Source organism: Phodopus roborovskii, unplaced genomic scaffold (assembly GCF_943737965.1).
Source record: "Phodopus roborovskii unplaced genomic scaffold, PHOROB, whole genome shotgun sequence".
NCBI lineage: Eukaryota > Metazoa > Chordata > Mammalia > Rodentia > Cricetidae > Phodopus > Phodopus roborovskii.
Window position 1 is genome coordinate 14,397,892 of NW_026126547.1, and position 21,382 is coordinate 14,419,273.

Sequence of the window (21,382 nt, forward strand, 5' to 3'; positions counted from 1 at the left end):
ATCTACATAGAATTCCAGGACAGCCAGGGTATATATAGAGAAAACCTCAAAAAACAACCTATCACAGTGAGTGTTGGAAGTTAGTCAGAAAATTTAAAAGGGGCATTCAGGATTGGTGGACAAGGCAGAAACCAGGTAGGTGGAACTCAAATCTGGGTACTTCTTTAAAAATATTTTTTTGATCTGGGCATTGGTGCCACAGGCCTTTAGTTCCAGCACCTGGGAGGCAAAGGCAGGTGGATCTCTTTGAGTCTGAGGCCTGCCTGGTTTACAGAGCTAGTTCCAGGACAGGCTCCAAAACAATACAGAGAAACCCTGTCTAGGAAAAAAAGAAAAAAAAAACTATTTTCTTTTTTGAGATAGCTAAAAATCAAGAGATCTTGGCATCATCAAATTAACAAGAATATCAGGGAGGCCTAGGGATATACCCTGAAGTTCTAGGTAGACAAATTGACACAGTTTGAACTATCAAAAAGAACAATGACCACAATGAACTGAATCAATGAAGTCACACATGAATGAAAACTGTGAACTGTAGTTCATTATGACACAGAGCTTACAGTATAACTCACAAAGTCTGTGAGCACAATAAAAAGATACACAGAGACCATATGTAAATAAGAAATTAAAAATAAGAGATTTTAAATTCAGGTTGGCCTTAATATGATTATGTATACATTATTCTATCCCAAGTGTTAAAGAGAATCTGCCAAGCTTCTATAACTTCCATTTTATCCATTAACATAGAACAGAGAAACAGAACAAGCAACACAGCAAGGAAGGAAGCAGCCCCCAAACCAACCTCCACAGATGCAGAATTACACATTATCTTGGACACATCAAGGGAGAGACTATTCATGATTCAGAGACATGTGAGTTTGATCCCACTGTTCACAGAGAAAGGCAAACCAACAAGGAATGTGGGAACATATTCACAAGTTTGAGTTCAAGAACGCGCGCACACACACACAGAGTTGCTGAGAATATACAAAATTGTTACAGTGGAGACTTCTGAGTTGAGTGTGTGCAATGTGTGCTCACAGCTGTAGTTGAGGCACTTGGGAGGCAGAGGCAGAAGGTTTCTGAGTTTAAGGTGAACCTGGATTACATAGCAAGACTGCTATGTAATCTGCATTTTCTATAATACAAGCAAAGTATTCTTGTAATAAGCACTATTTTAACATAGGGATTGTAGAAGGGAAGAAAGGAGATGAGATGGTAACTTCTTGGGGTAAGGCAGTGAAAAAGCAAAAGGGAGGTCTAACATTCAAGAGAAGTTTTCTTAGCCTTTGGAAACAAACTCATTTCTAAGATGAGGAGTATATACCATGCTGGGTAAGAATGAAGACATAAAAATAATATATAAAAGCCTTTCACTTGTTATCAGTCTTTCTGAACTCTGAATATACACTATGAATAAAATAAATGAAGATAAGGCTGATGATACTTCCTGAGCTTTCATGTGCTAAGTACTTTCTATTCATTATTTCATTTAATTCTTACCCCCTCCCCCCGCCGCGCTTTTTAACTAATGTCAACAGTCTTCAAGTCCCAATGCCACAAAACTAAAACATCCAATAGTTCAACCCATGTCTGTCTGACTCCACATCCCTTGCTCTTAATTATTTGATCCCCAAAATGTTAGGTTTAAAACAGATGTGGTGGCGCACATCTATGATCCCAGAATTTGGGAGATGGAGGCAAGAGATTCAGGAATTAAAGGGCAGCCTTAATTAATGTATTCTAGGCTAATCTGGGCTATGTAATTGGTCTAAAAAAAACCAACCAATGAACACATAGAATCTAGAGGCAGGCGAGATGGCTCTGTGAGTAAAGACACTTGAGTTGGAACCTTGCAACCCACAAGGTGGAAAGAAATATTGCCCTTTCTGACTAGTCGCCCTCTGACCTCTACAAGCACGCTGTGGTGTGGGCATGAATCCCCAATCCCAAGCCAATAAACAATATTAAAAAATAAATAAAACAAGCCCTAAAAGATCAAGTAACATGACCAGCTAAAAAAAGACAAGCCTTTACTAACTCTGTATCCTTTAAACTTAAGGAGAGTGGGAGCATTAATAAAACCATGACTTAATATGCCATAGGCAACATGATTTAAGCCAATTTCATGTCATGAATAATAACTTCTTACAGAGCGAGGATATGATGATTCAGACTAAGATTAAGTAGTCTTTGGCCATTTTAACTGAGTTAAAATAAACGATTTTACCTTTCCAAGTACAAAATAGGAACCGACTTTTTTTCTTACAAGCTACAACCTCCCAAATGTGTTGAGAACTCCCTAAGAGTGTGACAAAGTAGGCAATCGTTAATAAAAACTACTCTACATACTAATCACCACACTTCATCAATTTCCATGTAAATTGTTTGTTTGTACTTATTTACCCATCATTGTTCCCTACACAATAGAAAAATGCAAATGAACAAATCAGAATGCAGCCCTAATGGGACTTCCTGTTTATAACCATTAGCCCAGAGGTGTGCTGTAATTCAATTCTCAAGTAGCAAGATTTAGCCTCATTAACAGACTGCAAGGGCAGGTTACAACTCATAAAACCCTACAGTAAACAAAGTTTATAGACACAGTGCAAAATCTTGAGCCTGATTGACAGAATTCTAGTTCCCTATCAGACTGCCTTAATTTACTTTTCTACTCATGTCCTTATACCACAGAGACAATTTTGCTTGGGCCCACAGCTCTCTTGAAGGATGGCATATTGTTTGTTTTCTCACCCGTAAGAAACAACTGAGAAAATAAAAGATAATTGTTAAAAGTCATGGGAATGTAGCTCAGTGGTAGGAGCATTTGTCTGTCTGTGAAAATTTTTAGGTTCATTCCCGAGCACCATGACTCTCCATCCCCACAAAAAGTCACGAAGGAAAAACTTGCAATTGTATCAACTGATTTCATAAACAATATTACTTTTCAGTATTTTTCCTGATGAGAGATTCATTCCAAGTAAAACTATTTAATTTATATGAAGGTTCCACTAAAAGTCAGATTGTGGGAGTTGGAGACACGGCTCAGTTATTGAATGTTTACTTCGCAAGCACGAGACCTTGCATTCAATTTCCAGCAACACAGACAGTGTGTTTGGCAATATTTAAAGAATAGATGGCAACAAAATCTGTGAATTTTACCGTATTTACTAAAAGTGGCTATACTGCTTATGTCCAAAGACAACATGACCGGAGAGAAGGGCCAATAACTAATTTATTAGTTCAGTAAAGCATTCAGTACAAACTTTTCAAGCATGCTGGTAATATTTCTGATCATGTTTTTTCCCCCTAAATCTAAGCATAGAATGTGCTTTTGCTAGGTTTTTTTTTTTTTTTTTTTTGCCAGTCTACACATACAATAAGACAAGGACTGACCTGCTGTCATAAGTAAATCATCAATTTACTTGTGAAAAGTCTTTTCTCTGAGGTGCAAGGGTATGGCAAATTAGAGGGACACCATCATTAAAGGGAAGCTGAACACATGGCAAACCTATCTTGCATTTACATCTCATTACATAAACCTAAGTAAGCTGAAGAAGTTAGTAACTGTTTCGAAGACATTTGTCTTTTTCTACAGAGTTAGGATAACTTAAGAGCTTAATCTTGTCTTTTTAAAATGAATGTACTACAGAGAGAGTGATGGGAGCTTATTTTGGGAGGCTTCCCTTCTCATGGATAGTGTTACAAAGTGAGGAAATGCAAGGGGGGTTTTCTGCCTCTGTTTTTTACAGTGCGGTGTGATAGCTACTGGTATCTTTACTGATAGAAACTGAATCTCACTTAAATATACTGCTTAACATCATACACATTATAATTGTCATAGTAAGAAAAAAAAAAGTAGTGTCATCTTGAAATTTCAAAGCAAAGATCTACACAATGGTTACATAAGCCACGCTCCTTGCATTTTTCAGAGACCCCATTATTACTGTGATATTACAAGTTTTTGTTCTTTACAGTCAGTTCAAGTTCCCCTTGGTGGTACTCGGGAAGACAGGTGCTGTGAACTAATTTGTTCATAGTCACTTAAAACCTGGATCCCAATCTTGAATTAGAAACCGCTAAGAGAGAGGTGAGGCCGTCGAGCCTGCACTTCCATGCATCAGACAGAAAAACATCCCACAGAAGCTGGGTCCGAGCTAATAACTTTGGACACTAACTAAAAAAAAATATTCAGCCTTTCACTGCGCGTCTTGAGGCTTCAGTTTGCCATTTTCCTTATCGTGCTGAAATGGTCTATGATCTGCTACAGAGAGAGGCACTAGTAAAACTTGACGAGTTACGGACAAACTCTTCTAGAATAAGTAATGTAATTCCTTGTTTCCTTTCCATAAAAATGTATTGGTATGCAATTTTTATATTTCACAGTTCACCGATATCCAGGCAAGCTTTCTTCTACTGCTCCAATGGCGCTACTTTTAATTTTATCCTCCTTAGCTGTAGTAATTAAAGTGATCAGCAGTGGCACCCCAGCAGCTGACACAGCTACAACAACCCCCTAGCAGATTCCGCTTCTAAAGGGAAGGAGAAAAAGACTAGTTTCATTTCACAGAGAGCAAGAAAATCAAGCTTCCCCAACCCTCAACTTTATTCAATTGTTCTTTCAGCCGCCTTAAGAATCAAATAAAAATGGCTGCTGTGTGTGTGTGGGGGGGAGGTCCTTTTTATTCTTGCCGCAAATGTCACAGAGTGACATTAATTTAGGCCAAAAATGTGCCATGGACTTGCGAAGGTGAATTAGAACATGAGAAATTGTCAGTGTAGCTTCTGAGGTCATTACCCACCCAAGGGTGTCTTTTACAACAGGAAATAGTTTCATTCAGTCACTTGCAAAGTATACATTCAAAAGTCCAGCTTAAGAAACATGCATTTATTATATTTTCATGAAATAAACTTTTAAAAGAAATCTGACAATATCCCTTACCCCGTAAAAAATTTTACAACTGAACTATTCCCCCTACCCCAATGACAAAACTCAAAGTCTGACTTTCTTTCTTGTATTGGCGCTAGTGTTTCATACAGTTTTAGTAATTGGACTCTGATTAAACTAAATAAATTTTTGATATAAAGTTTTATTTAGTGCTTTTCAAAATGGTCCTTAGAATTCCTCAGTTTTATAATAAACTAAGAAAAAGAACTTGATTGTCATCTTTTCATCAACAGACAGGAGGCTAAACTCTCTTATTAGCACCAAGGATGGACACAAAAAATTACATGCTTGTCCAGAGGCAAAGGATTACCAAAGCTCACCTAGTCACCTTCTACAGAAAATAGAATAAAAAACTACAAGTACTTCAGAGGTTTGGGCAGACCACTGGACACCTGACTGAATAAATAGGATTTAGGGCGAAACGTTAAAACTGTTTAGCAGATCTTTTCAGTTCATCTCAAACTTTTCTTATGCTGGTTTATAATATCAGCAGACACGCTTTAAATGACCACACCTGCTCATTCTCTGGGGATGGCCTGATCTCTGCTTCTCTAACAAAGGAAGAAAGAAAAAACATCAGCCTTTCTTGTTGCAAAACAGAGTGGAAAGTCAGAATCTTTCTCAAGTTTGCTCCATCTGGTCAGATTAAGTCTTTGATCAGCCTTGGGGATTACATTTATTTTTGTAGTAACCATTAAATTTTGGATTTGTTTAACACACATAGGCAAAATAGTAAAAGAACATAAATTTAAGTTTGAGATTTAGTTTTTAAATAGGAATAGGACATATAAAAGGCTTAATTCAGGGAAAAAAAAGGACATGCATTTCAAAAATACAGATTTCATTAATAGTCAACTCATGAAATTGAAAATATCATACTCTAGCTTTTTTATGATCATCCTTTCAAGATATAGCAAGTATTATTTTGAACTGTAGCACCTGTTTTGCTGAGCATCATAACACATTATACACAAATGGAGAGTTCTAAACATAAAAGAGTATGATTAAATTAACAGTGCTAAAAGAGCCTTTCCTTTAAGTATCTCTGGAAGCAAGCTGGGACAGAGTGCTTTATATTCTAAATCAGTAATTATTTTGTTTCACTTATTTAACTAATATTTAAGAATTCCTAGGAGCTACTATCTTTCTCTAAAAAATAATTATTTTAGGATTATAAAAGCAATTATGTTGTGTTTTTGAAAACTTCAAACTGCATTAGCAGAACTAATGGAAATAGTTTGGGCCTCCAAAAAGAGGACCCTTTGATAATGTAATTCCTCTTTTCTTTGTGAAACTGATAACTTCTTAGTTTAAAAAAATTATAAGGGAAAAAGAAGAATGGCTGACTAAGTATCACCTTGTGTTATATCCAAGGCCTCTTGCTGGTTGTCTGGCTGCTCTTTTGTAGGCAAAAAGGAGCTGAACGCTCTCTGGCTCCTTAGATCTGGCCCAACAAATGCACTGCCAGTCATGCACACGGATCGAGCTTAAAACCCAGTGTGAGCCTAAAAGAAGCCAGTCGGGCTGGCACCTACTCATGCAGAAGGAGATAGATTTGTCATGACAGGCTGATTATTCAATGTAAAGAAACAGTTTAGCTTTTCTAATCTGGTACAAATACATCTTTCTCAGCAAAAAAGTAAAAGGTCTAGCAGTTCAAGTATTTAAAGTAGAGAAATCAACAAAAAAATGTAACGTCAAAGTAAACCATAGGTATTTGTGCTAAAGTATTCTGCAAAACTGTCCTGTGGCTCCATGCAGATAAGTAAGACTCAGCCCTTCAGAAGTATGACATGTGCATTGTCATAACAAAGGACAATAGTACTCTTTTTGTGCTCTTTAACTAGAAAAACTTCTAAGAATACCAACTTATCTACTCTCTGTACATGTATATGTTACAGATGTTGATGTCCCCCATTTTCTTTCAGATATAAAATGATACTATTGCACTGGGATAACAGATTCTAGGATGACTATAGTCTAACACCACTCACCTTTGTATTAAGATGAGAGTGACCTTCCTCCTTTGTAACTTTTGTTGCTAGCACTATTACTTATAAACTATTTGTTCGTAACTAGCTTTGTATTTCCCCAGAACAAGGTTCCAAAACTAGAATTTAATACTGACATCAGTAATGCATGTAGAATGAGCAAAGTCTAGAGAGATTTTAGTGTTTAAAGAAAACATATCATATCAATTATGATTAATGCTTCCACCTAAAGCACAATATAGTCCTTGTCCCTTAAAAGCGATGCTACAAAGACTGCCCCAAAACTGCTTATTCATTTCTTTTTCGGAGCTAACTTCTATAGAGCGCCACTCAAGGGCTTTTCTCTTGTGTAAACTTGACATTTGAGATTTTTTTAAAAAGTGATACTATAAAACAAGGATTTTTAGCAAACCCAACACACACACACAAACATAGGAATATTTTTTAACCTTCTAAGACTGTATTCAAGAAAGTTCTTTTATTAGTTAATTATGTTTTGGAATTCTCCTATAAAGAAAATAAGTATAAATTATCTTTTATTGTTTTGTATCTCTGAAACAATTCAGGAACTCATTTTCCTGATGAACTTCCAAGTTTCTCCTTTTCTCAAAATTTACTGGAAAAACCCCACAACATACAAGTGATCAAAATGTAAAGGACATGTGAAAACCATATGCTTTTCCAAGTCTCTCTCTCTCTCTCTCTCTCTTTTTTAAATGTCCTGCAAACTGTTGGCAGCTTGTTTTTAATGGAAAATACCAATCGTCTAGAATCTATACCTAGCCTTTTGCCAATAATGAGAAAACTTCACCTTCTGTCCCTTGCAATTCTTAGGAAATCTTTTGCTGTTATTCCTACAAATCCAATTACAGATTGTTGAGTAGCTAGTGGAGTAAGCTTATTGAGAAGTGTCACATCACTAAGTCGTGCGTATGTGTTTCAGTTTGTAATGTGGTCTGAGCCGCTGTAGAGGTGTCAACTTAAAATGCAAGTAAGTAGCAGAACAGGGCTAATCCCAGCCACTACTCCCCTGCAGCCAAATTGTAGTGCAATGAATGACAGTGGAAATGCAAAGATGCCACTGTGCTTATCACACACAGCCAGATGGCGGACCTGGATCAATGCACACATGCCACGATCAATGCATTTGATAAAGAATTAAGAAGAAAACTGTACATGTTATCAAAGAACTTGTACATGGCATAATTATGATTCTGCATGTGCTTACTGATGATATTGGAGACTCAGAGGCAGGTGATAATGAAACTGATAGGAAGAAATAGCTTAAAGGCTGCAGCATATGGCCTCAGCACTAAGAAATCTTGTCAAATAGTTCAGAAAGCTTTTTAAACTGTTATTACAGGCTGCTCCTAGTGTAGGAGAGTAGTGAGGTTTAAAATTTCTTTTAAAAATTTGAAATGTCAAAAAGTTAGGGAGCACACTATACTTTTTAAAAATATTTAATTAGGATAGTATAGCTTTTAAAAACACCATTTCTATTAAAATAGAAAAGAATGAAATGTAGTTTTCAAAAGAATAGTTTTCTTTACTCGATTTTAATAAAAATAAGTGTATAAATATAATTTTCATAACAAAAGTAGTAATTTAAAATTTATTGGTTTCCACATAAAAATCCTAATGCTAGGAATATTACAAGTGTGTGTTAGCTATGCTTCTATTGCACGTTTTGATAGCAGCCCAATTAAAGTACTCAGGAAGAGGTACAAAGCAATGACGATGCACATACATTTAAGATGTATAAAAGGCACCTAGACACCAATTCTCATGCTTCAGTTGATAGATGAGCTGTCTAATCAGCAGCCTTGACGGAGCCTAAGTGCTCTCATTAGCGCTCAGACCTTCAGGCTAAATAAGCCTAAGTCCCTAAAAATTGCTTCTGAAAAAGGAAAAAAAAAAAAAAATCTATTCTCTTTCCTCACATTCTATCAACTTAGAGGGTGGGAAGAACCTCACCTCACAGAAGTAGTTTGTGATAACTTACTTTTTGTCTAAGCATGGAAAACAAATACTCTGGTGTGACCGGAAAAGTTCAAGACAAAGTTCTCGCAATTATAACAACAATGAAATGACTCCCACCCCCTTTACCAGACTCTGGTAATCCTTGTTTGTTGGAAAGTTTAGCAGTCTATGAACATAATTGCTTTAAAATTTTCTAGCTTGTTCCTTAGCTTGTTTGTATTTCTAGCTTTAATTATTTGATTTTTAAATTATAAAGTTCTTATCAAGGACGCTAGTTGTAAAAACACATTGCATTTTCCCCTAGCTTGGAGAAAATGGGATGTACGGGGAAAAGCATAAAATTAAAGTATTAATTTGTACTCATATATCATTTGGTATTAACCTAAAGACATATACCGTGCATGAAGGACTGACGACTTGCTCAGCTCCTGTGGAATAACTGAGGTACTGTCTCACTGACTTTGCATCTGGAGAAACACTTTGATCTTTGTTCAAGTCAATTCATGACCAACAACTGACAAGACTGCATGATACACACCAATGGTGAGGTCCAAACCCAAACAAACTACTTGGTTTAGAAGAGGTAACTAAGACAATCCTTCCAGAAACCAACAGGGAGCTGATTCTTTAAATCACTTCAGGCTAATACATACATAAGCAACCAGTTAAGTAAGAGGATACTTTCATCTACTCTGTGACAGCAAGGAAAGCCACATTTCAACTGAATTCTTGTTAAGGCTTTATGAGGTTCTCATACAGTGCCAAAACTAACATCTCAAAACTAATAGTTAAAATGTAGTTGCACATATTCGTTAACTGGACAAAGTTGGAAAAATCAACTTACTAAGCATTTATAAAATAAAGAGTATCAAGAGACTAACTAGACAACTTTCCCTTCTATAGCTAGTTTTTAAACCACATTTAAATCTCTTTGGGGAAGAGGGCTGTTTCAAAGGGCTCATTTTTTGTTTCGACCATGTCAAAGGAGGTCAGAAACCCTCAACTATAAAGTCACTGCTCTGCTGTGGCACAAACAGATTCCGCGGTAAAATCAAACAAAGACCAATTAAACTAATCATAACGTCCCACTGAACACAAGGAAGCTCACCTGGTATTTCTGGACTTCTTTCATGAATTTTCACATTTACTCAGTTTTGGGGACTATAATTGCCTTGACCAAAATACTGTGAAATTACTGCTCTGATCTACTAATGGCTGCAAAAATCAAGTCACTGTGGTTTCATGCCAAGGGGCCATAGCAAGGTGGTGCAATGATTTCTGACATAGAAGACAACTTCTAAAAACTCAAAAGAGAAAATTAACAGGATGTGGTTCACATTGCCAAAGACTGTTCATTAATTACCAATTTAATCACGGCTGGAAGCATGACATTACAAAAATCTGGCTGAAAGTTCTAATAGATTATGAAGACCACCTAAGAAGAGTGACCAAGAAATGTACAAAACAATTAATACTGTTTCACTGCTATCAAAGACACTCAGATGATTTTCCATCAGTGGAGCACAGGCATTAGTAGCTTCACAGTGCCACCATTAGGAACTGTAAATACAATAGCACACAATTAGTAATGCATATGTGAATTCATTCAAAGCATATATCCTTGGGAAAGCCAGAACACGATAAGGAGAACAAAAGAAACATTAAAAATGAGATGAATGAAGATTTAAACTCTACTCTTGTGCATGCTGAGCAGGAACAGAAAAGGCAACATGAAAAATGACTTAGCAATGGTGATAGCATCCTGGGATGTTCAACATGACACTAAAGAGCTATATGGAAGATGTCCGTGGTCACTAACAGTGGCAATAAAAAGAGTGTTCCTGATGCTGAGACACCCAGCTCTAGCTTTATATGCTCATACATTCTTGAGTCAATAGGGTTCCTGAAGCTGCTGTTTGTGGAGACTTAATAGAAAAGATGCTTGCGGTTTTCCCCCCAACAACACTGGCTTTTATGTCTCTAGAGATATGCTAGCAAGATAACAATGTTTTCTAAAAAGTCTAGTAACTATTGTTAGGATAGCAGACTTTAAGCCGACTTAAATTTAGACAGAAGAGATAAGGTATTATTTAAATCACAGAGAATAAAGAAAATCACTGCCTCATACAGATATTTATACTGAACATAGGAGCACATCAGCATTCCCTCTTAAAAGGCAACTATCGAAAGATTAGCCATCACTTAGTGTGCCATACTGGCCTGAAATGGATTATGTACAGTTGATCTTTTGATGACTGTGCTGAAGTAAAATACAAAAGATATTTTCATCTTGTTTCCCTAGGCACATTCTAGTTCAAATGGAGAATAAAAATCTATAAATAAGATAAAATACATTAAGAGTTTTAAAGGTTTCGATTTCTTTTTATATTAATTGGAAATGCATGGCCTTAATCACTGCAACTGCAAATTAAAGTTAACCTATTTCTCTCTAACAACAGAAATGATAGAATATATAGTTAAGAAAAACAAACATTTTAACTTTAAAACTTTGATTAACAGAGGCTATTGAATGTAATAATATCTATAAATGTATGCTACAGTCAGTATTTGTAAATATATAAATCTAATTTTATACACACTTTCATGCTATATATATATATATATATATATATATATATATATACTTAGAGACATACATAGACACAAAGATACACATGAAAAATTACAAGAAAAGTTACTCATATTTTTATCAAAATGATTAAAAATTTTATTCCTCTCATTTTATTTTATGTGTACAACTGTTTTGCCTGCATCTATATGTTGCATGCATGCCTGGTGGCATGGAGTTCAGAAAACGTGTCAGACCCTCTGGAGCTGGAATTACAAATGGTTATGGGCTGCTATGTAGGTGCTGAACTCAAACTTGGGTCCTCTGCAAGAACAAGTTCTCTTAAACAGCAAGCCAGCTCTCCAGCTGGTTTTACCAAGATATGATACTTTGTGCCAAGTGGATGATAACTCCATCTTTTATTGCCTGGAGAATATTCAGTAGGGTAACTACTATATTCAGTTATCTACTATATACAATTATCAGCATGATAGACAAGTTCCATTTAAATTAATATTCCCCCCCAAATATCAAAAATACAGGAGGACAGACAGACTAGCCTTCATGACAACCGAATGCATTTTAAAGGTATAGCTGGGAACTGGAGGATGCTCTGGTGGTCAGAGTGTTGGCTGCTCTTGCAGGAGAGAGGAGTTTTGTTTTTAGCACCCACACGGTGGCCCACAACTGCCTGTAACTCCAAGGGATTAGATGCCCTCTTCTGGCCTCCACAGACAATTGTACGTACATGTGATTATACACACAGACACACAATTAACAATAAGTCATTAAGGTTTAACATGAAAAATAGCTTGCATTCTTCTTCATAAGTAAGGCATTTGGGTTTATTTCTATGTCCAGTAAAACAAAGAAACTATTATTTGTATTTTTTATCAGTATTCTTTTCAGTTAATCCTAAAGGACTGATCAAATTAAAATCTATTCCCTAGAGGACTGATCAAATTAAAATCTTTTCCCATGTATAGTTTTCTTTAGAGGATCCAAACATTCCTGTGAGCCTTCTTGGACTTACTACTAAGACTCACATGCTAAGGTAAGAATTGGCTCTTATATAAACTGTGTATAATGAATGGGTCGTTGGTCTGAGGTATTAAATACAATGAAGGAAACTTCATGTCTGCTTTATAATAGTGCTAGAATTCCTTTCTGTTATTTGCTTTTAAAAGGTTTATTTGACGAGTGTTTTGCCTGCCTGCATGTATATGCAACATATGTGTGCTTAGTAGCCGTGGAGTTTATTTTAATTCCTGGAAACCGGAGTTGGAGACGGTTGTAGGCCACCATGGGGGTGCTAGGAACTGAACCGGGTTCTGCAAAAGCAAGAAGTGCTCAAGCCCTTAGCCATCTTTCTAGGTTAATGGTATCTGTTGTTGTGAGTTGTCTTTCAGGAAAATTACAGCTCCGACTTTTCCTGAGAATAATTCAAGTCTATACATAGGGAACGAGGTAAGACTACCAGGCTACTGTTAACAATTTAGAAAATGCTCCCCAGATGTGAAGCATATGACTCAAGTAGTCATGGGAAAGTGCAGTAGAATGCTCAGTAGAATGCTGGCATTAGGGGCAAACTTGGCAGCTGAATTCTAGTAGGAGTCCCAAAACAAGAAAAAATGCTGGATGTGTGGGGAACACATGAAGCCCTGAGTGAACGTGAATGACATGAACACAAACCATGTCAAGGACCCCAGAACCTCAGATCCATGGGAACTGCAAAGCCTTCCTGTGTCAGCCTCAGAGGAATGGCAAAGTCTTCCTTTGGTCTAAGTATAAATGTTAGGAAGCAATGACCTTTAGCTAAAGCCAGTGTATGGAGAAACTAGCAAACAGCTTCCTCCTCCAGGATGAACTGCAACCTGAGGCTGCTTCCCACAGAGACCTCCTCCTGCGATTAGCTAGTCTCCATCTCCTCTTCGCGCTGTGATACAGATTGCTGCTTTGGCTTCCCTTAGACTGCTAGAAGGCACAGACCACTCAATCAGCTTTTCTGCATCTGTGATGTGTCTGTCCTTTTTTTCCCACTTACTTGTTGTCCCAGTCAGATCAAGCTAAAGTCATGCAGGAGATGACACAGATGTGAGTACTCGTGCAACAAGAAAGGTATTATAGCACAGAGTTCAAGAACATCAGGAATCAGAAGACACGTGGAACTTAAAATCCCAAAGCAAAAAGTAATCTCAATTGTAACTGACTTGTGCAGTAACAATCCATTCCACTTTAAAGACCTTCACAGAAAAATTTATTTTCTCTCTTTATAAACCTTTACTTCATGGACACTTCTTCTGGCCACTTTCATTATTGCTTTGTTATCAGTCAGCAAACAATGCGAGAAACAGGCTCTCACTGCACTCCTCGTTTATTTAGTGAGTGTTTACCAAACACTTAGGACTAGGTACTCTGCACCCTTGGGCTTTCAATGGTGCAAAGTTAAACAGAGAGGACTAGAGTGTTCCTAGTAAATATACAAGAGAACAGTAGAGAGAGATCCAGGAAAGGAAAGCAGCTGTAGGAAGAGAATAGCCAGTGCTTGACCAAGATCACAAGAGTGTGGTTCTAACTCCAGATACTCAACTTAGAACACCACTAAAAACTGAAGAGACTCAAGTGGGGCGGGGAAGAGAAGGGACAGGACTTGTGGGGCCTCTGTGATGGCAGAAAGGGCTGGGAGTTTATTCTCTAAGGCTAAGTGGTGCTACCAAAGGGTAGGGCTTCATGTCTTCATACTGACACTTCAAATGTTTTCTCTTTATATTTTACAGTCCTGAATACTTGAAATAGTGGAACCTTGCTTCCTTTAACCTTTAATTTCAACTCTTCTGACTTATCAGTAAATTTTCACTATCTCAGTCTAGAACTACAAAGTCTAAAAAGAGTAGTTCACCTGTCCCAAGTATGTGGGCATTACTCCATGTACTTATGTACTCTAATATGAATTATGGTTCTACTAGTTCTTGGTAGTCATCAAAAGGTTCTCAGCTACACAGGGACAAAGTATAGAGGAAAATAAATTGCTGAAGAGTCCTCATTCAATGGCCTCATAAGCAATAAACAAGTTCTAAAAAACTCTTCCATAAATACCGCCACCATCACCAGCCAGACAGGGTTTCTCTGTGTAGTCCTGGCTGTCCTAGAACTCATCTGTAGACCAGGCTGTCCTCGAGCTCACCAAGATCCGCCTGCCTCTGCCTCCAGAGTTCTGGGATAATAGGTATGCACACTACTTCACGCCTTCGTCACTCTAAGGTTAGTATCCATTTCCTCCTAGACTGAAGGTCATTTTTTGATACCAACCTTTTTTATTTACCTTTTTTCAACTCATGGAGCTATTTGGTTACACTAAGAATGGACAGTGTGTCTTCCACCTCAGTACTCTGACTCTGAGTACCTACTATACATTATATAAAGGGTAAAACAGACAACAATGTCTTAAAAAGACTTTTGCACATTAAAGCACAAATGAAAACAAAATCAATGTAAAAATAGCAAAAAATTCCTTGAAAGGAAACTCGAATCATTTGAGGGTGGGGTGGGTTAGATCCACTTTTATTTATGAGAAGTTTTCTGATCTCTCCAGAAAGATGGAGATCCAGACACTAAAGGGGGGAGTGGCTACTACTCATGGTTCCCTTGTCCCTCTTATATGAGCACCTATTAATTTGATTGTAAAGCAAGAAAAAGTAAGTTTTTCTTTAACTCTTACAAAAGGAAAAACAGAATCAGAGATAAGGATTATTCCCTGTTTTTAACATCACTTATATTCAATTGTTCAGAGATGTAACTGGGTATTTTCACTTTATTTTTGTATAAGAGCTACTCAGAAACAGTAGAAAATGAGCAAATTAACAAAACTACTTTATCTATGAAAACGGATGAACCTTGTATCAAGTGTCATATAAAAGAAATGGCAAGGTCTAACTCTCATATTTGTGAAACAGGACATGCCCAAGTTTTTAATATTCTTGTCTTATGTTAATATCAAATGTCGGAACACTAGCAATAACCCTGGAATATACTCTGCAGTTCCGCCAACTGCTACTATTCATTGACATAGGGCTGGGCACCTGAAAAAATGAGTATTACAAGAAGAGAGCGATTTCAACTGAGCTTGAACTTTTAACTGAGAAGATAAATCCGACAACAATATCTCCTGTGTCACATGCTCTTAGAAAGTGACTTTACACTTCCTATTGAGTGGTGGGGTCCATTTCTTCTCTCCTTGGACCTGAGTCAGGCTGTGTGACTACTTAGGCTAATGCATAAGACACATAATGGAAATAAGCAATAGAATGAAAGGCAACTTATAGAACAGGAGAAAATATCTGTAAACCACATATTTAGTAAGGAGTTGATATCAAAATTATATAAAGTCAATAGCTACAAGCCAAGAAGCAAGAACAATAACAAAAACCCCATACTTCAAATTTGAATAAAAATCTGAGAGAATTTTTTTTTGGTACTTTCAGTAACAAAAGTCATCAAGGGAATTCAGATAAAAACCACACAGAGCTATCTATCACCTCACACCTGTTAGCATAGCTGTTCTTCAAAACAAAAGCTTGAGACTGAGTGAGAAGAGGCCTATGATCTTACCACTAAGACTGAGGTGCGAAGATGAAGAGTTCAAGGCCAGCCCGGAGAACATACAAGACCATGTTTGCAAAAAACCCCCAAACCATACACACAGATAATGAAAACCAGCAAACACCAGTAAGAAAATGGAGAAACGGGCACTTTTGCAAACTGCAAAATAAGAAAGTGCAGCTGTTATGAGAAATAGTATGAAGGTTCCTTAAGCCCTAAGCACAGAGCTACCCAACACAACCCAGAAAGCCCACTTCTGGGTTTGGTCAAAAGAATTAAAATTGGGTTGGGTGCGGTGGTGCACGTGTTTAACCCCAGCACTCACAGCAGAGGCAGAGTGATCTCTGTGAGTTAGAGACCAGTGAGTTCAGTGCAAGTCAGGGACTTAGCAGCATCATTGTTCAAGCAAGTAAATGAGCACCAGCCACAGAAAAATAACTATGATTCCACTTTCATGAGGGAGTTGAGTTCAATTTATCATACCAAAGGGTAGGATAATGGTTGTCAGGAGCTAAAAAGAGAGGAAAATAGGAAAATACTAACCAACAGGTACACAGGAACAGGTTAGGAAATGGTTAAGTTTTAAAGATCTACTTTGGAGCTATAGTTTGCACTTAATATGAAGAGGGTCAGTTTCATGGTAAGCATCCTATTACAGTAAAATAAATTAAGATGAGATATTCCTTTCTATCAGAACGTCTTCCTTTTTGCTCTACTTACATTTATTATGTATCTCTTTGGACTTACTCTGTGCCCATTACTTTTGGAGCTACTGTAACAGTATGTCTACTTTTTTGTATTTTTCACATAGGAACACACTGAATATTAAATTTTATGGAGGTATGATTTACACTTGGTGATATGTGCCCATTTTCAGCTTAATAAATTTTAACACTTATTACTGACAAAGTAAAGCTTCACATCATCGCTTCCCACCCACCTAGAGAATGTACTTGTACAGCAGGCACAGCTTCCTGGCACCCTGTTCCATACATGCATGCAAGTTACTGGTAAAACTTTATCAAAGTGTATCTGTTACTTAGTTAAGTAACTGTGAATCTTAGTTGTTTGAGACTTTGTATCACCAAGCAGTGCATGCTGAGTACTCCTCTTCTTATGGCTGGAAGTGCTTTGGATTTTGAAGCATTTGGGACTTTGGATTTTCAGATTTGGGATGCTTAAACTGCATTCTATCGTATGAACAGACCGTGTGTTTATTCATTCCTTGTTGATGCACAAATAATTTTGTCTAGTTTCTGTGTATTACAATGGAAGGACCATGAAGTCAGTCATTATGGTGCATGTCTTTAATCCTAGCACTTGGAGGGCAAAGGCAGGTGAACAAATAATATAGATAGCAGGTATTCTGAATTTAAAATCAATTCACAGTACATTTTATATTCTAAAGTTATATTTAGATAATTAGAATATGATACACACTTTCCCTACAAATATAACATCAATAAAAACACTTTTTTTGTACTCTTTCTGTGGTTTCTTCACTAGAACGACTCCTTCAGCAACCAAATTCATGCCCACCTTTTGGGTAGTCAAGCCTCCCCTTCTTGAGTCATTTCTGCTACAACACGCAGTTTTCATACCTTGTAATTACTTATTTCTCATCTCTCCACAAGAATGTAAATTTCATGTGAGAAACAGCAGTTTTCTCTGTTACCGTGGTCAGACTCGCTTCAGATATACAACAAATCTGTCTGGCAAATAAGTCTATGAACTACTTAATAAATAGATGGTTAAGCACTGAAAAAGCTAATATAAAGTCTTCCATGTTCTTTAGAACAGTCCTCAAACAAATCAGTGTTTTTCTTTGTTTCTTATTATTTTTTGCTGTTGATTTACTGAGATAGCATCTGGACCCAAAGCTGGCCTAGAACTCACTATATAGCCCAAGGTGACAAACTCATAGCAATCCTCCTGTCTCAGCCTCCTCAGTGCTAGGATTACAAGTTTGAGCCATTACAACATCTCAGATTAGTATTTTTCAAACTTTGTGATCATGATGTATAGTTAAAAATAAATTCTACTCAAGTCCAGTAAGCACACAGATCAATGTAACTGAAAAAAAAAAGTTTCACACACATACAAAACCCATGTAAGTATAATGAATTTTGATACATTGTATTTTCTATTCTATGCTATTTGTTTTTGTTAAAAACACAGGCTTAATAACCCTTCATACCCCCATTTCATAAAGACCTAAAGTTTAGAAGCAATACGTCAGAGCTTGGAGGTCATCAAGCTGGCCTCTACAAAGACTTACAATAGAATGTGATTTTATGTGAGTTTGGTGGTAAGTAGGGTTATCAGTTTTCAATGACAAGAAGTTTCATCTTACTATACTGAAGGATTTCTACTGTTATAAGTTCATTAGTATTTGTAAAACCATACACAAAAATGACACATAGAGAAAATGTGGCTTAATATAGTAATGAAGGTTAATGACAAGGGAATTCATAGTCTCTTGGAACTAATAAGGTTAGGTTTAAATCCCTGAGTACCATTTACTGACCAGGAGATCCTTTAAAAATCCAAATGCAAAAATGCCCATCAGCTTTAATCTTGTTATATGGTAAGTACTGTGAATATCTTCATGGAGTTATGTAAAATACACACTATAGATAATAAAAATGGATATTACTATACACTAATGTTTCTCACAAAATTCTATGGAGAAATGTAATCTTAAATAAAATGCAGTAAGTCATAAAATATGAATGAACAAAACCAGATATCTATAGCATGTCACTTCTAGTCCAGAAATGTACTTTTCCTCTTAGCTAACAGCACTGTACAGCAAAAACAACAGTGTGGCTGGTCCCGCTGGATGGATTCATCACTTGAGTACGTGACCACTGCAAACCCACAATGCACAACCCATGGAAAGTAACCGGGCAAGTCACTCCCCGTTACCCATCGCATTACGGTTACTACGCATAACTTGTGGTTCCCGCCACCAGTGCTCCTCACATCACTTAGCTGCCTGCTGCAGAGTGGAAGGGCTGTGCTGCCAGTGACCTTGCTCCCTGCCTTGGAAGCTGCATCTCTTCGTGCTTGCTCAAGCAGAACTCTCGCTCTCTCTTTCAGCTCCTCTTGTCTGGACAACATTCGGTGCTTAAAAGCAAAGGGACAAAATTAGAAGCCAAATCATGAAAATACAGTTAAAGATTAGATCACCTATTAAAATAAAAAGTCAGATGTATAGCTTTCTTAATGGGACTACTTATAGAAAATACTAATGATGAGAAGAAACTGCAACTGAAAAACCGAGACATAATATTTCATAATACTAGATGAAATTTCAATGTATTTGAACTTTTTATTATTATTATTATAGAGTGTGTTGAAGTATGTGCATGAGTGTGGGTATCAATATAATAGTGCATGTGTGTGTGTAATTGGGCAACTTTGGAGAGCTATTTCTCTCCTTCCATTGTGAGTTCTGGGTATGAAACTCGGGCCATCAGGCTTGCATGGTCAGTGCTAAAAGCTGCCAGGCAGCTCTTATTAGATCTTACTTAAATGTATTCTCATAAGGTGTATGCTAATATTAGATTATATATTCATGTTTTTCATAAGCACAGTATAATAAAGATATAATAAAATGCTCAGTTCTATTTTTATAGTCTAATAGAAGTGACAACTATGTATTTTTACTTTATGAAGTGTTAATGCTAAAATATCTATGGCAATATTCTTTTAAACTTTTGGAATTATTTATAGAAAATCCCAAGCTGTTATTTATTTAGTCAAAAGTCTCACTATGTAGCCCAAGCTTGCCTTGAATTCTTTATGTAGCTAATTCAGGTTAGCCTTGAATTATTCTGGGATTATAGGCATGTGCCACCACACTTCAGTAATGCTATTATATTCTGTAAAAAGAACCCACAAAACTGTTCTCCCCTGACCATTCTCTTCATAATGAAACAATCTTATCAGAATTGAAAAAATAGTATGGACTAAGTAATTTCCCAATGCATTTTTGGAGAATAGCAAATATTTCCCACCCATGGAAGTCCTTTTGTTTTGTTTTATTTGGTTGTTTGTTTTGCTATTGTGGAATTTACTTCACAGAGAAGGCTGGCCTCAAACTCAGAAATCTGCCTGCCTCTGCTGGTATTAAAGGCATGTGTCACCATGCCCAGCTGGAGGGGTCAGTTCTTACAAGTGGTATTAAAACAAAAGCATAATATTCATGTTAATTTAAGAATTTAAGAATCATATATCTTAGCTCCATTTCTTAATTATAGGCAAATTATTCAATTTCTCTAAACCTGTTTCCTTCTGTATAAAATAGGCATGAGAGTAGATAAGCCTGTACAAGCACAATGTAAGAGAGTACCATAAGAACACTGGCACATGGTAAGGACCAGATAAAGAGTAAATTTTGCTGTATGTTAGCCCCATCAATTTCTTTCTTAGAAATAAAGGGACTGACCGGCCATTAGACTCCCAGAGTCTAATTCTGCAGCCCACAACCTCAAGCTGTCACACAATGTGTTCTGATATAGAAGCACATGGTTTATAATTCAAAATGTACTTCATATTTATTATAGGGATTTTAGAAAGTAAATGCAAGTAAAAATAACAGTAATTTAGTAGTTATAGCACCCAGAGATCATTACTGTATCATCACACCCAAGGTTCTACACTGTGACATGACATACCTAGCCTTGTCACATTTTTTCATTTAATATTTGGTTTCAAGAAAGCAGATTCTGATGACCATATGTATTTCTCTTGAAAACATGATTTGTAACAGGCTGCCACACATTCTATTACATAGATGCACAATACTTTATTTTACTGGATATGTAGGGTGTTGGCAAGTTTTTCAGCACCATATATAAATGTTGAATCATTATTTTCTTAGGTAAAATTGTTGACAGTAATATATTAGGCTCTGGTTGTACGAGGGGTTGAATTTAGGACCACTGAGCTACATTCCAGCCACTTTTAATTTTATTTTGAGATAGAGTCTTGATAAATTACTCCAGATGGCCTTAAATTTGTGATCCTCCTACTGAAGCTTCCAGAAAACTTGTGATTGAATGCCACATGCCACCTATCAAGTTTTTTTTTTTTTTTTTTCTTCAAAAAGAGTTCAAATATTCTCTTGCCTAAGCTTCTCATACAGCTGGGACTCAGTTGCGAGTCACTGAGCCTGACTAACACAGGTGTGTGTGTGTGTGTGTGTGTGTGTGTGTGTGTGTGTAAGTTTATGTACATATGTGTGCATGTAGAGGTCAGAGGTCAAGCTGGGTGTCCCCTGATTATGCT

General features: G+C 36.8%; 1 protein-coding gene across 9 annotated transcripts in view; it reads right to left on the reverse strand.

Moving 5' to 3' along the window:
• Nucleotides 1-21,382, reverse strand: part of Ehbp1 (EH domain binding protein 1) — a 272,080-nt gene that overhangs the window by 57,321 nt on the left and 193,377 nt on the right. For all 9 annotated transcript variants that reach the window (XR_007835535.1, XM_051200631.1, XM_051200632.1 and 6 more), the window contains one exon: nucleotides 19,073-19,216. Coding sequence is in view for 8 of the 9 variants with exons in the window: in XM_051200631.1 (XP_051056588.1) it covers nucleotides 19,073-19,216 (144 nt within the window). In the remaining variant the exon portion in view is untranslated. The remainder of the gene's footprint in view (nucleotides 1-19,072; nucleotides 19,217-21,382) is intronic.